Below are 17,310 nucleotides of genomic sequence, written 5' to 3'. Positions count from 1 at the left end.
TTTAATTTACATGATTTTTTTTTTATAAAATAAATTAAACATTTCAGTGTGTTAATCATGAAAGACCACAAAAAATAAACAGCTAATCAAATAAAAACACTCAGTTTGCTACGTAGCCCTGCACTCACAGAAATTGCAATTCTCTTTATAAAGAAATGTTTATAGTTATGCAATACAGCCAAGCCGAGTCATCGGCTCTAAGCCAAGATATGAAGCAAAATGCATGCATCCCCTCTTCCTCTCTCTGTAGCTGTAAACCATGTTCGGAGGGATCGATGCTCTCTCCGATAGAGCAGCTAATGCACTGTGAGCTGATTTTGCTCAACATGACAGCAGCGGCTCTGCTTGTGTGTGGTGTTTATTACTGACCAAACAGGAAGAACGAGGAGAAAAGGGTTATTCAGATATTCTTGGCTTTCTGTCCAGTAATGGCTGAAATGTTAGACAATCGGGGTAAACAAATATAACAGAGCTGTTCGGTTATTATAATATTTACATACCTTGTAATCAATGTCATTTCCGCATGGTTGGTAATTGCATCGAAAAAGCATTATTCAGAACGGAGTTATTCTATGCATCGAACATATGTCCGTCTTTGGTGGTGAATGATATGTAAGCGATACCTAATCTATGCCTTTTGGATTTCTCTTAAAGAAAGAACTAATCCTCACCTCAAACCATCAAAATGCTAATATCCTTTCTGTTTGAAATGCTAGGAGCTTTCGCTCCCACTAATTTTCCTATTCTGAAAAAGACCTTTCTGAGTAACATGAGAGAGCGAGAGAGATCAATAACTCACTGAAGCTCATTATTTATCAGCCTACAGACTGAAGGCGGCCGAGGAGAGGTGGTGTAAGGATTAGCTAGCATGGCTATCCCTGCCAAACGTAGTCAATAGATGCACAAAAGCGGCCCCAGAAATAAACTCCATTATCCCTCCCTATTAGCATGCTATTAGCAATTATAGATTTTGCTGAGTTGCATCCCTCTGGGTTGAATGCAAACATGCCAGGCGCCTTGTCTAAGTTCAGTCATAATATACACGGCCAAACGTGATCACAGAAGTGGCCCGAAACTCCCCAAAGTCAACACAGCTTTGTGGCAAAAATATCAATATTAATGATCCCTCACTTATTTACTCATGCATGTCATCATTTCGGATTTTGGTCGCGCTGTTCCATTCCATGATATGGTCGTTAATGAGTGGGAGACTACACCACCGGCTTGACTTTGAGAGCAATGACAATAAGAGTCAGCGGATCAATAAACTAATTCCTAAGTTTTTTAGACAGGCCTTCTCCAATATGTGTGAAATGTAATTGTCAATTGCACTCTGGCGAGCCGGAGCTCAGCTGGAGTGGGCATACTAAGTCAAACACCTGTCACTTGGGAAGGCTTTGTGCTCAAAAGGAGGGCGGTTATTATGCAGCATGACTGAGTCAAAGGGACGGTCGGACTGCGAGACATGATCTGGGTCTCTTTTTTCTTGAAGCAAGAACTGTCAGTATCTATTGAATCAACTTGTAATATGCGCCACAGTGACTGAATTTAAGGTTCCTTTGAGCCAAAGTGGCCTTTGCTTTCAGAATATGCCTGCACTGTGGCCTCCTGTCTTCTGGAAGCGAGACTGCTCAATAAATTTCTAGCACGCTTCAGACCCATTGTTTGTTACAGCAACAGTTTCATTGACGGCAGACTCTGTAGTTCACTCTACTGTACAGTCCGACACAGCAAAGAGGTTGCTGATTAACATCTTTGTGATGTCGAGTCAGGAGTTGCCCATCAAGGTGAAAAGACCCACGGCAGTTGCACTCAGTGATGCAAGAGAGTTGTCTGTCTCTGTCAGCACAAATCGATGGACTCTATCAGAGCGAAAAGTGCACACACACCGATTTCCAGGTTGGTGGTGTAATTGTGTTGAATTAGGAGGATGTTGTTTGTGATTTCGGGTCTTTGCGAAAATGAAATCTGAAATGAAACTGCAAACGGCACCTATGGAAGAAGACATTCCCGCCCGCAAAGCCCATACACAGTGGCTTGAAAAACAATTTGTGTTTATATCACATCAGCAAACTTTGCCTCTCTTCCAAATGGTGACCACGGCTCATGCAGTTCTCATTTGACTCCACACTGGAATGACGTAATGTTGCATGGACTGTTGGGTATCACCATGAAGTCCACATCAGTTCACAAAAGAGCACATTAGGGGGGCATCAACCCAGGCACCGGTAGGTGCCCTTTTGAACCACAAATTGCCAATTTGGACACCCAGTGCTCTTTGTAACCCTGTGGTCACACACAGAGAGCCTTTGTTAGTGTGTAGTCTGGCCAGATTGTAAGTTCACGTCATTTAGGTCATGCCGTTTATCTGAGGTATCATTTGACCAACTATGTTAATGGTTTTACTGAACTTCATCAAGTTGGTATTAAAAACTACCCAGACCTTCAGCTAGACAATAGAAGGACTGGAAACCTTGGCTGGAAATCACGTTTAATTTTGTGCCGCATGAAAATGTCCCCAGACCAGTGCAGAAAATCCACTGTATGCTGTGAAGGTGACATATTTCATAGACTTTTGAAAATCCAGTATTTAGTTTATCCTGATAAGTGCGCACCGTGTGGTAAACTTGTTTGTTTTCTTCCATGATGGGGTTTGGCATCATAGTATCTGTGTTTCCAGTTGTTAAAGATTGTGACACACTCTTCTTCTCAGTTGATGACTTTGAAACTCCTGAAGTGTTTCCAATTTTGGATGTCGTATGCATCACATGGTTCGTGGGCGTGATGTCTGAGGCAAAAACTTGTCGATACTGCAAGACATTTCATATAAAGATTTTTAACCTTATCTCATGAAGCTCAAACTTTTTTGGAGTGCTGGAAAGTGACCAACCACCACAGTAGAATAATCTCCCACATGTGTAATTTAGGTATCTGGCAAGGAAAGACGATGTGAGTGTGGACTGGCTTTAATTGATTGTATGGCTAATGAGCACTGAGAGGAGAAGGAAGCTGGGAATAGAATCCTAATGACTCTGTCAGAGTGGTGATGAGAGGAGCACCTCACCAGGGCCCTGCCTTACAGCTCACACAAGGCCCCTGGGCAAATTTCCAATGGTTTCAGCTAGCTGTAGGACACCGGCCTCTGGGGTGTGAACATGAAGGTGTGAAAGGAGAGAGTTCACCAAACAGATTCTGGTACAGTGTAGTACAGATGACACCAGAGTGTCCACACAGTCATGTAATATTCTTAAATGTATTTAGTGACAGTGATTTGCCCATGAGGGCAGCTGTAGAAAAAGTAGCACGACAGATGATGTTTTCGACTAAACTCTGTTATATATTTGTGCAAAATTGTCTGTGCCTTGAGGGAAATTACAAAAATAATGGAGGCCATGTTGCGTGACATACCCTTATCCTTAAAACCTCTAAAAACCTACGCAAGGTCAAAGAAAATACAGTTCAGACTGCACTAAATATGGGTTTACTTGCAAAAAACATGACTTGTACTAACCATAATGTTGGGTCACAAGTGAATGTCCAGTGTAAAATATGAGTCCGGATGTAAAGTCATTTTAGAGCAACCGATTTAGCAAATAATGTGTTTGAAGCTACTTTAATAAATGCTAAGGGGCTAAGTTCACCCAAAAATGAAAATTACCCAGTGATTTACTCACCCTCTGAAAATCTTGACCGCTATTCACTGCCATTATAAAGTTTGGAAGAGCCATGATATTGTTTAATATAATTAATATTTGTATGAAAGATGAAAGTCAAACACATCTAGGGTTGCTTGAGGGTGAGCAAATAATGGGGTAATTTTCAATTTTGGGTGAACTGTGACTTTAAGGGGACATTTCCTCTTATGTGAACCACGGTTAAGTTCATTATAAACACAATGCTAATAAAATCATGCAGGGTTTAATATGTCAACAATTTAAGTACCCAACTCATATTTAAAAATGTTAATATCTTTCTTTGCAAATTGTACTTACACTAATGTTTCAGTCATTGGCTTTTTCTGGCATATTTGGTCCTTTGAACAAAAAAAGAGAACACCACTGCCTAAGAACTGAGTAAGTGGTGAGGTTTCACAGTTGACATCTGCCAGGCCGACGGACAGAAATGATCAGAGAAGGACAGAGCCACTGTGGTATTTCGGGTTTGAAGGACTCTTGGAGGCAAATAATTATTTTGCTAGTGGGCAGAAAATGTCCTGGCTTCAGGGCTAACCACCTGTCAGTTTATTGATGCTCTCTTCTCCTTCTCTTATTTCTGTATTTCTTTCTCCCGGTCTTCTCTTTAAGTTGTTTTCCACATTTCTAGCTTGGTATATCACATCAGAATAGCATCATAAACAGTTGGCTTTGGTTTCGGTAGTTTGTCTAAGGAACAGATGTTGCTTTTGCACAGAGGTGGCAGAAGCAGACCCCTGTACCACCACAGGGCATTACGCCCGCCAATTGCCAGCTGGAACCTTTGAACCCGAACTATCTGAATGGCTGATTCTGTCAAACATCTGTTTCCCTCCCAAGCACTGTTATTTTTATTTATAGACTTTGTTACATTGACAAATTAACCTTTTTTCTCCTGTGGCCATTTGTGATGTGGTTAAGCATAAATACCATCCAATCAGAAGAACGAAGTGCCAAGGACAGCTGGACCAATAGAAGACACTCTACTTTTTCGTTGGATAGCCGGTTGGCTGATAATGAGCTGTGATCCATGGATCTTCCCAAAGCCTTAGAAGATTGAAAATGCTGCCTTCGTCTGTGATTCTGAGGGGAGAAAGGGAGAAACAAAGTGTCCTAGACCATTAGCCTAGGCTCTGCATGACAGATGTTCTCTTTAGGCCAGTAAACCGATAGAAAAAGGATAATTACATCACAAGTCACAGATCACTGAGTCACTGTCAAGAGACCCCGTACCGCTTCTTCTTAGCGATGACTTTCTAAAGACTGATGCATTTTGGGCCCACGGACATTAGCAAGAGTAATGTCTGCAGGACTTAATCATTCCCAAAAATGAGATGGGAGTTTATGACTTCATTTGATGATATCAAAATAATTTTTATAGCCAGTATACTTGGTGGCCACCAAGGTACATTTTAGTCGTTCAGGTCCAGCTGCTTCCAAAGTTCGATGTCTAAACGCCTAATGTCAGAATCCCCAGTAAAATGGGCGTTATTGCTTCTCGGAATGCTTAATTCACCGCTTAAAATATCTTTGAAGTACTGAGTGCTGGTACCTTAACACTTGCTCTTTTGTTTATCCATTGCTTAAATGATGTAAACAACGCTATCCTTATCCAGTACTTTACAAATACACACACTCAAGTCAGCACACACACACACAAACCTCTTACAGAGGGTAAAAGCATCTTGTGTGCATTCCGCTATAGGGTGTCTGCTTATTTAGTCTCCCCGTAATGTCCCAGTTGGTTCAGTGTGGTTAGCACACAGGGTGGCCAGAGTAAGGACCAGGCCTAAAGCAGGAAGGGTCTATTCATGGGTTCTGCATTTTAAGGTCCTTGTGGAAAAAAAAAGTAAACAGAGTGTTTTTAGCTCCTACATAGTGCTCTGTTTATAGCTAGACCAGTCCCTCTTCAATAACTCATTTAGAATATGAGCTACATATTTACTGCAAAGTGGGATTGTGGGTAAATACCAGCAGCATGCTGTTTGCAGTGGGAATTTCTACTTGCATTTGCACAAAGGCTGATACATGTCATGCAGATGAGTAATGGCAGAGAAAAACAGTGTAAAATCACACCTAACAATCTGTATTACAGCCTATAAAGCAATTCTGTTGATGGCCTACATATTCACATTGGATAATATAGTCATAAAGCGCTTCTTTAATGGGATTGACAGATGAATATTCATTGCATAGGTCCATCTGCACTGTTTTATCATAAAATTGTTAAAGGTGCCATATGCATGATAAACTCTTTATGCCGCATGCTTTAAAATACAGCTGTGCTAAGTTGGCACGGGGAACACAATGGGATCGTAATTAGATTGCAAAAAGAGAATGGCCCAGCATAAATGAACGCTGCATTGCATGCATGCTCTAAATAGATCAGTGATAAATAGTCCAAGATAAGAAAAAGTATTACAAAATATTAAATATTTAAAAGATCTGCCACTTGGAAATTAACTGTTTGTGTTCGTGTTGGTTTTGTATGTTTTAATGATTAGTAATGTATTGAATAGGATTAGGAATGTACTATATATTAATGCAGAATATGCATACTAATAAGCAACTAATAGTGAGAATTATTGCTATCATAATAACACTACTTTTCTGTACAAGTAATAATACTTTTTATATATGTAATTTAAAAACTCCAATAAGTAAAAAGTAACATCATAATTTCATGTTTCTTGACTACATGTGATTTTATTTGTATTATTTCTTATGTTGCTTACAATATTTTATGAATTGTACATGTACACAAATTAGCATTATATTAGCAAAATAATTTTAAGAGACACTTTGACCTTCACATACAGTCATGTGTTCCCTTTATGATATAGTTTAATACCAAACTGATTGATTTAAATATGTGTGGCATAAAAAAAAACTTCAAATATACTTTTTGAACAAACTAGTACTTTTTAAAAACTTCCTACCTTCAACCAACTTAACAAGATGTGTTGTAGCGTAGCGCTAAAGCACTGATCCAGTATTGATCATTGGTCTGTTTTTAAAATAACACCAGCACAGCAGACAGCAGATCACAGCCCCCAGGCTTTGACAGGATTGACATTGCATTTTGCATGCGATTAGGGGTGATGTGACGGGTTGAAATGTCAGGGCTATTGGCTGTATGTGTGCGTGGCTGGGTGCCATTTGCGCTGTTGCATGGGTGCTAATCTGAGAGATCTCTGATACGACTGGATTGATGGAGGGAATTAGTGTCAGGAGGGGTCTTGGATGCAAGACTTTAATTACAGGATGTGACCTCAGAGTTTGTGTGTGTGTGCGCGCATGTGTGTGTCTCAGTAAGAAAACTGGAGCCTTTGTGGAAAATTGATTGAGATTTTATCTTTGGATGTTCGGTCACATTTAAGGCTGGATATTGAATATTCATGATATATTTGAAAGGATTTTGCCGGAAATGCAAATTTAGGAATCATCTGGAATTTCACTGTGGTTTCAATGCAAGCTTTTTATTTGGCCATTAACATTCTTCACAAGCTGTGTGACATTAGAGTAGTTCTCACGTTGCGAGTAGGGTTAAGACAGAAATGCTGTAACACAGCATCAGAATTGAACTTCATTAGTAAAAAAAGCATTAAAGTTGGTAGGTTCAAATAAAATTAAAGTTTTTTTGTTTTGTTTCCCATGTGTCAGTAGTGATATTGGCATTCGATAACTGATTTGCCAGTGTAATGTGTGTTATATATATAAAGATTTTACTGCATGCATGCAATGGTGAGCTATACGTCTTGTCTACGCAACAGCGTTTGCTGTTAGAAAGCATTGATATGCTACTGAAGATTTTCAGAGTTCACTGCCACTGGCAGTGCTATTTGTATTCAACATGTAGACCAATCTCCATATCCTTTAGGCCACATTGATTCATATTGAAGAATGCCTTGGCAAGTTGAGATTTTTTTTGAAGGGATAGTAAAAAAAAAAAAAAAAACAGATAATAAAAAGTCTTTCCGATTTCCGTCCATCTGTCAGTCAAAGGTGTGGTGGGATTTTCCTGGCTGGTACTGTTTTGTGATACTTCATACCTTCTTTGCGAGTATTCAGTTCAGGCTTTCCAATTTAAATGCAAATTTTACAGGACATCACAAGGAACCTGAGATGGGTGCAAAAAAATCATTCAGCACCAACGATGAATTATATATTTTAATTAACCAGTGAGGGAAACGCGTCTATTCAGCGGCAATGGCCATAAATAAGAGATGAATAAATAAATAAGACAGAAGATAAAGGCGAGCAAAATGGGTCTCATTGAGCAGCGTTATTATAAAATCTGCAGTGCCATGGGATGTCATTAAGAAAAGGACCCTGAGCTGTCAGATATCAAATGTATTGTTCTCTAGTTTGATGGGCTAAATGCTACTTATGGCCGCCAGAAAGAGGAGGATTTTTGAAGAACTGACAGAGAGATACAATTTTAATTTCACTCCTGTCAGTCCATTTTTTTCTGGAGTGCTGGAATAAATATGAAGTGTCAGTCAACAGGCTAAAGTATTTCTCTGCTTCTCAAGAATCTCAACGGAATAGGCGAAAGCATTGGATTTATAAGTGGTGATAATTGAAAAAAATGAAAAGTGCACTTTAAAATACCGAAAGTAACTTTAAATCTGAATAATGTACTTTTGAATTAACCGAACGTGAAAGATGTATCAACTGTACCCTGTAGATATTATACCGTGTAACAATGTTTGAGTAATATCCAGACATGTGCTGGATTTCAGAACACTTATTGTCATCTCTATGTAAATGATGACCTCATGCAATGTTTATGATGGATTTTTGATGAACGACACACAGAGACAAACAAATGAAAAGACGTTATTCAGCGAGAATGTACAATATTGACTTTAGTCTGCGACATTGATCAAACAAAGAAAATAGTTTGCTCTCTCGACTTCATACTTTTGTGTATGTGAACCTTGTATTTAGTGAGTGATGAATGCTGGGTAAATACAGCGTGTTGATAAAAGACACCCCAAGTATGCAGACCCATGAATCAGAGCATAATAAGTAGCTGACAAAAGCTAAATATCCACAATATTAAACACCCACATCAATAAAATTATTGTGCAAATATTATATGCACATCGCTCCCACTTACAGCTTCAACGCCAGCCAAGACAAGGACGTTCTTGCCAGCAAAAACAATCAAGAACTTCTGCTGCAAGTGCGTGCTAGGTTCTCCACAATTAGCAAGACTGCTGTGATTGCGATGTCAAATATATAAATAAAGTGTGTATGCATTTCCTTTAGCAAGTTAACCGTCCTGATAATGGGGCGTGTTATAATTTCCTTTTTAACTTTAATGAATAACTACTGTTGGGATCATGGGAGACAATTGAACAAATGAGTATTGAGCAAACAAAACAAATGCTTGTATTCCAGTTGTGGCCTTATGTGTGCCTTTATCCAGAAGAAAGTTTTTTTTTTTTTTTTTAATTGTCCATTTATGAATATTCCCTGTCTCGCTCTGATGAATGCCTCTCTTTGTGTTTGTTTTAACTGTGGGCTCTTTTTAATGTTTTACATTCTGGTGTGCTTAGAAAGACAAAATGATTTCCTGACTCCACGATGTGTTGTTTTTGGTCTGGATTTCAAATGTTTCACTCTGAAGTTTTCCCATAAGAAAATACAGCAAAGGGATACTTTTAATATCTCAGTTACTTTTCCTCAATGTAAATGAGATAAAATGAAAGTCTTCTGCTACTCAGATATGCCTAGATTCAGATTTACCAGTAATCTCACAAATGTCGCCACTACAGTTTTATGCTGCATGTCTTAGTGGTAAGATTAGCTATAATATGAAAGTCTTTAATCAGAGATCTAATTATGAACCCAATTTTCTTTTTTTTGCTTTTTTTCCCCAAAACTTTAGCTTTAGCTTTAGCATACACTTAACAGCATGCAAGAGAGTTTTTGAAACTCAATTGAAAATTATTTTTGCAATACATTTCAGTGCCACTTGTGGTGCAGAAATTAAACATAGCACATTTATACAAAAATGGAACTCCATTAAAGTAGCTGTAAGCCATTTCAGAAAACTTCTAATGTTTTTCTTACTCCAACTTCATGCCCTCTCTCCAAAACTTTGTCCTCCAAAGGCAAAGTCAGCTCCATGTCTCTCAAAAAAAAAAAACCATGAACACTCAAAATGATTGACAGGCTTAGAGTATTTCTGATTATAAAAGTGTAGGCTGTTTTGCTGTTCACACTCTGTCACAAAAACAGTTCAACTGATTGATCAAGACATGTATTTCAATGATATATGTAGAGACATGGGGATATCTAGGCTGCTTGTTTGAGTGGCCAGCAACATTGGCTTAACCAGTGTGTTTGGAATGAAACTACCTGCCAGGTCTTGAAATGTGTGTGTCACATAAAGAAGACATACAACCCATAGGGCCTACAACTGGAGGCGCTCCAGGAACCAGGTTAGGAAACATTGTCCCAAGCTATGAAATAGCAATCTTTGATCAAAGAACTTTTGTTTTGAGAGGGTGAGATATACAGAAAAAGGGAGAGATAGAAGGCCAGATGGAGAGAGACTGTGAAGGACTTTATGATGGTCAATCCTGGATCCAAACAGTCTGGCATTGTCTTTCCTTCTTCCTATTTCTCATCTAGGTCTGTCTATCCCGCAGCCAGTTGGGCAGAGAGAATATCAGTCCCTGAGGACATTGATTCCACCGATGAGATGCTATAAAGTAGGGAAGAGAGAGAGAGAGAGACGGATAGAGAAGTGGGGCGGGGAATCAGGAGGCAGAGACGCTGAAAGAAAGAAAACAAGCGAGTGAGAGAGAGCGAGAGAGAGAGGGAGGGAGGAAACTGTCCTCATGCTGTCTTGGCATCGGTGCCACCCAGTTTCTCTTAGGCAGGCCAGAAGCCTCACGATCTACCTCTGTGTGTGTTTCTGCAGATGGCCAACATTGTGACGTCCTTCTGCTGTGTGGTGCTTGCAGCCGTGGTGGTGGTTTATGCCCAAAGGCGCAGCCAGCAAGGTAAGTCTACATTTTGGACACTTCCTCCATCTGTTGCGGGTCTCCTTTGTCGATTTCCTAATGAGATGAGTTACATCTTTTATAGATTACACATCAGTTTGTTCATTTTTTTGGTTACGTGTCCTGTCCTCTTTCATTTTACTTGTCATTTTCTTTGCGTCCCTCCTTCAATCTGTCTGTCGGAGTGGAACAGAGAAGTCACATTGTGAGCGTAGGGTCACTATCACCTGACTGTGGGGAGGGGTGTGTGAATGTGAATGCTGTTTAACGCATGGCCTGGCTGCCCGGAGACACAGAGACTAGCCTGTCACTGGGTCAAAAACTAGATCTCCAGAACAAAGCAATCCTCGGAGTGCGTATGAATGTGTCTAAGTTTGGGCCAGACATGTTATCTTGCTGGCTGTGATGGGTTCTCTCATGCTTGGGTGAATAAGCAGCTATGTTGTTTCTGCATTCCAATTCAGTGTCATTTTGTGAGACAGCAGGGTGGAAGTGCTATCGAGACATCCTTGTTTCGACGGAAGCTACTACTTTAAAGCTATTGTCATTTTCCGAGTTATTATTCAAGCTGGGTAGAGCAGCATATTACGTGTTTTGTAGCCAGGTACAACTCAAGTTTCCATCAACAAGTAATTTGTCTGTCCACGGTGAAGGCAAAACGCTACACAATCACAGCCAATCAGAGCATATTTTATGCCGCTTGCACACTGGAGAAAGTATTTGATGGAAAGGAATGCATACAATACATTTTAAGGGTTTGGAAAGAATGAAGAAGGAACAGCTAATTGGATGAACTGACTACATCATAGAGCATTGCAGCAAAAAGTGCTTGGTCACATGACAAAAGATTAGTAAACTTTAGTCCTTCTCCTGTATTGCCACCTTCCAGCAGAGTTTATCTTCAGACAATCAACAGATTTGTGATTAACCATTTAGATTTGAAAAAAAAAACAGTTTAGGGCTTTTTGTGAAGTTTAGGCTTAGAATCAGTTTTTGGTGATCGGTTTTTTTATGGGTTACTCATGGTTAAGGTTAGGTTTAGGTGTAGGAATATGGTCAAGTATGGCTGGGTGATATATATTGATCAATATATACATGCACATTTCGTCAGTTCTTTGATTACCTGTTTTCAAATGGAGCGGCAGTTAACACACAGAGTTGTTGATCGTTGACAAGTTAACCCCAATGAATCATCCACAAAACTGAACTTGATATTGTGCTGCTTGATTTGGCAACCCTGCTTTATGTCCATGTGATGCCCTACCTCTGTTAAAATCAATGGATCCAAAGCATTCTCTGACAAAATGCAAAAAAACCCCAAAAACATACTTTTACTGAACCTTCAGCTACAGCGTAGGATGGGATGAAAATGCTTAAAGACTCGTTAAGGTCTCGTAATGGAAAGCTTGTACCACCATTTTGACTCTGATCTATACCAGGAATGCCAACATCCGGAAGAGTTTAGCTCCAACCCTAATTAAACCCACCTGAACCAACTAATCTAGGTCCTCCAGGCAGGTGTGTTGAAGCTAAACTCCACAGGATGTTGGTCCTCCGAGATCAGGACTGGGCACTGTGTTTTTCCAGAGTAATTTGTACTATATGTTGTACTTTTGAGTCACTTTCAATAGAACAGTCATCTAAATGACTACTTACTAAAGAAGGATTGCCGACCCTAAGCCAGCCAAAACTGCAGATGTAGCTTCATTTGGGAACACTGTTTGAGAGTGATAAAGCATCTTCTTGGATGTCTCATGCTGTTGTCATCCCCCCACACCCCTGCGGCGGCCCACGTTTTGTTGAAGCGAGGCTCTCACTAAAGCTGATTACATCGCTATAATGCCTAGTCATTGGCATGCGTTTCTCTGGCAGGATAATTTTATGCGATGATGTCATGGTGGGATGACATCACAACTTCATCCATCAGCAGTGCTGCTTATCTGCTTCCACATGAAATCTGATTGGTCGGCTGATCGTGTTTAATCTAGACAGCAGTCATCACAAACGTAAACCATGCAATGCCAGTTAAGCCTTCTGCGTACGCACGCGCACTTAAAAGTGACCTAAGCGCTAATATACAGATGGGCAAACAAAAACAGAGAAGATAACTGGTATATTACAGTACACAAACATGTACACATGCACACAAATTCACACAAGACTTGGGCCTAATGCGTCATTAGGGTAGGTTAGATGTTGACCAATATATTTTAAAATGAACACAAACACGTGCAGTCAGTGACTTAACAATTAAAACAAAATTCTATTTTTTTTTCTACATCTTGGAAAGTCTTTATTGGTATTCTGCCATTAATTTGCTTATTACAGATTTAATAGCATGCCACTTTTTCTCTTTTTCTCTATTTATTTCTTTTATTTTCATTCATTCATTCCTTCTTGCCGTCCTCCCTTCCATTTGGGCTAAGCTTGATGCTGCACCATATGTTTGTTTCAGTGACAAACTGTCAAAGCATCCTAATTTTGCTTCAGGCGGCTCTCTTCTCTAATCGTTCAAATGTAAGCAATTGCATTAGAGCTTAGTAAACCTTACAGCATAGGTTAGTGCGCTCTTGTTAGTGTGCTAGGCAGGGGTTCTTGTTGGCCACGACTTTTAAGTAAAGTTGAAAACCTAATGAAGTTCCAAACAAAGATTTCAGGTTCATGTAATCTTGCCAATCTCAAGGATAAGGATATAAACCCTGATTTTGCCAAGAACAAAGTGTTCCTGGATCAACATCTTTTGTCAGTCCCAGAAAAACATTCCAGGCAAACAAACATGGTTTTAACCCTATCTATAACCTTGTGGCTACACAACTACCTAACCTAAAAGCAGATTGAAATGATAGGTTAAGAATGTCATTCAAGCTCCATCACCTGCTGCATTCCATCTAAAAATGAATGTGGGATATTCCTAAAATGCCTGACTTCCGACATTACACTTACTGTAGGCTCATGAATGGCATGCTATTGTTAACTTTGCAGGTGTTTCAACAAATAATCCTGCTGCCACCCTAACTGTACAATATAAACAATACTACTTAATGTTAGCATATGTTCTGCAGGTATATGACTATAAACATAGAGGATCATTTACAGTGTTTAATCCATTTTCTAAGTAGGTTTAATAATCACACCATGTTGGAGCTTATTGATTGGTACCGTACTCCCACATATCACACAGCATTGAACTCTTTAAAAAAAAGTTTGTGCCGAGTGGAATGGAACATAAACCTAAACCTTATCTGATTGGTTGACCCAAGATGTTGATCCAAGACTATTAACAGTAAACAGTGCTCTTCGTCTTCCATCTGCTGTTACATCTTGTACAAAGTTGAGTGTTTATGAGTACACTTTGCTGACCATGAACTGCTGCTGTGGACCCCGCAATGATGAAATTAATGTAACACACAGTATGTGCTAGACGTAGCGGCGCACTAAAGTGCAGGACACTTTCGACTTCTCACATTCTTTTTTACGTCATTTTTTACGTCAATTTGATAACCTAAAATATTACAGAACAGACAGATAGAGTTAATTTGAAGTATAAATGGCTTTGCACATGCTGTACACACTAACTACAGATACCGCAAAGTTCAATGCTGTGTTATTTGAAAGTTTTTTTGATTGGTCGTTTGTCCTTCTCTGCGTTTGCGCAAAGGGGCGGGTGCAATTGACACGTTATAAAAGCTCACTCAACAACTCAACAACTAAAATAAAGTAAAATACACAACTGACCAACGATTCTCCGTTGTTTTATGCATCATAACATGTATTTATGTTTATTTGTACAATGCGTTTAAGATTTTTTGTGTGAAACCAATATCTTAACAGCGCGGATTACAATTAGAATGCTCAAACCCTTTGTAGAAGTATTGTTTTTTTCATGTTGTTGTTGTTGTTGTTGTTATTTATTATGTGAAATTAACACTGTGTATCAGTTACATCAGTGATATTTTTTGCCATGTATTCTGTAAATACAAAAACCCTGTTTAGACATTTAGCTCATGTAGCTTATTTTGAGTATATTCAAAAATGTGTGCTAGGCAACAATTAATCACAATTAATTATACACAAAATAAAAAGTATTTATTTCCTTAATATATGTGTGTGTACCTTGCATATTAATTTTGCATATATAAATATACTCACATGCAGAAGTTGGGCAAGTTACTTTCCAGAACTAATGAATTACAATTACTAATTACATCATCAATATTGTTTGCAAATTATGTTACTAATTACTAGTCTAAAAAAAGCTGTTTAGTAGCATGTTACACCCAACAATGCCCGCATGCATGCACATATAAAAAAAGCCTATTTTTTAATTAAATTAATTTATTTATAACATAAATTATCTAAATATATACATATAATTACATGTAAATATTTTCAAAATGTATACTTTATATACATATTGTATACAGACGCAACGTTTTGTGTATGTATCTTTCAGAATAAATAGCATATTTTATATGTATGATTTGATATGATTATAATGAAACGGTTCTTTTAAATTTCTGACACCTTATTTAATTGGTTAATATCTGACTTGAGTGAGAAAGCCATATGGCCGCCTACATTATATTCAATGTTCGTCCTAATTAAACACAAGATTTAGATGCCTTACACATAACGGAGTTAAAAATAAATAGTACAAAGGTAAACCGAATCCTTTCGAACAAAAACCATGACAAAGTCTAGAGATATTTTTAAACAGCCCGACCCCATCCCTCCATCGGAAAAAGACAGAACAAAGCCTTGCTTTATGTCATCAGTCAGTGAGATTGAGTCCAGACAAGCCCATCTCTGACACTTTAATTATTCATGAGATCCTAAGTGAGAATGAGAGCAAATATATTTCAGAACATCCATTGTCCTGGTCACTTCCAATCCGGCTCGGCGTGGAGAGGCTGTTGAATTCAATCTATCACTTGTTTGTCTCTAGTGGCCTAAAGGCCTCACGATACACAAGTGCCCCGTTTGATGACGAATGTCGATCAAGTATAGCGATGCGGAATGAATGATGTCGGTGAGCGATGTGTCTCGTGTCCAGACTTGCTGGATTATGAAGCTGGCACACAAATCTAAGGCGAATGGATGATTTTCGGATATTTGCATTTCAAATGCGCGATTTTAAAACCAGGATTAAGACTTTGTCTTCGGTTGGTAATCTGTGATTATGGATCAGGCAAATGGATGAATCATTTGGAAGCCGTCTACTAGCCAGTAAATAGACGGAAACGGACTCCCTTTGGCGCGCGAGTGTGAATTTCATCAACAACTTTGGCTTTGTTCGAGGTGCGAGAGTGTGCGCGCATCGCCTCCCTGGAGAATTTGCTAGGATTTTGTGGCGCAATTGCGCATTTATGTTTACTTCAAAAGTGTGAGCCATCTCACACGCTCGTACCTTGAATCGGCAGGGGGTGAGGAGACAATAAAAGCGAATGCTGTGGCCATTTTCAAGCGGGAAAAAAAACGAGCTTGTGAAAGAAGCCAGGTGCATGAACCGCTAACGCCGTCAGCGCCCTTGGAAATTCATATCTCTTTCACTACCGTCTTCAAGGTGCTCCAGCACCACTTCAAAGATTGAAACTAAACACAGCTTACATTGGAATCGAGCTTCAGCATTTCAACATTTGCTTGTTGAACGTCTAAAAGGACTGTTTATCTCGGAAGATGTGCAAAAATAAACCTCTCACAACAGTGTATAAATCATTCAAACTTTACGCTGTCAATAAAGTTCCTTTTCCCAGCATCAATCCATGCTTAAGATGTTCTCCTTGGAAATCCCAACACGGAAAGCATAAAATTGGCATGGCTACACACGGCGCTGAGGAAACAGCTGTTTTGTGTGAAGCTACAGATGTAGGCCATGTACTTCCCTTCCGTAGTTGCACTGTTATCCTCCTTTAATTAAACTGTGGAAATGAGGCAATAAAGGGGAATCTTATGAATCCTGTCAAGGGCAGTCCAGAAACAAAGTATGTTTTTAATAAGTACAAATCTGATTTGGGGGTGAAACATGAGTGAGGAAATATGCATTAATCTCTTCAATATTTGTTCTTCTTTTTAAAAAAGTACTTCTTCATTTTTAAAAAAAAACTTTTTTTAATATTTATTATTAGTGTGTTAACCAACGTATGACCAACAGTTTAAAATAGTAAAGAAATGTTACATTCAAAATATATTTAATTTTATTTTAAATAAATGCATACATTTGGAAGTGTCTGAGCAAATGATGGCTTTTTTTGTGCGTGAACAAACTGCGAATGTTTAACATTTTTGAAGAAGCTATCTTTGTACGAAGAGAACGTAAAATAGTCTGTGAATCATCATTTATAATGTGATATTAACGATGATCTTTTTCTTATCTCTGTGGCAGACAGGAAGTTATGTGTCTTTACTTCCTATCTGGTAGCATCTCTGTACCCTCAGGGACTTGTTTTTGTAAATCTCATTCTTTATCGTCCAATGTCCGTAAGTATAAGGTTATATATAGATTTTTGTTTTTATAATACAATGAAAAGACATTTTAGACATTAGACGAATCTCAATGGAACTCTCAGCATCTTATATAAACTGTAAATATATATATA

At 38.8% G+C, this 17,310-nt stretch overlaps 1 protein-coding gene across 1 annotated transcript in view; it reads left to right on the top strand.

The window, feature by feature from the left end:
* The first annotated feature begins 10,563 nt into the window (after window positions 1-10,563).
* LOC122352587 (ciliary neurotrophic factor receptor subunit alpha-like) overlaps window positions 10,564-17,310 on the top strand; it is a 49,914-nt gene continuing 43,167 nt past the window's right edge. The window contains exon 1 of the mRNA XM_043250042.1: window positions 10,564-10,714. Coding sequence (XP_043105977.1) covers window positions 10,633-10,714 — 82 coding nt within the window. The 5' untranslated portion in view covers window positions 10,564-10,632. The remainder of the gene's footprint in view (window positions 10,715-17,310) is intronic.

Source organism: Puntigrus tetrazona, chromosome 10 (genome assembly GCF_018831695.1).
Source record: "Puntigrus tetrazona isolate hp1 chromosome 10, ASM1883169v1, whole genome shotgun sequence".
NCBI classification, from domain to species: domain Eukaryota; kingdom Metazoa; phylum Chordata; class Actinopteri; order Cypriniformes; family Cyprinidae; genus Puntigrus; species Puntigrus tetrazona.
This window is presented reverse-complemented; position numbering and strand designations above follow the sequence as displayed.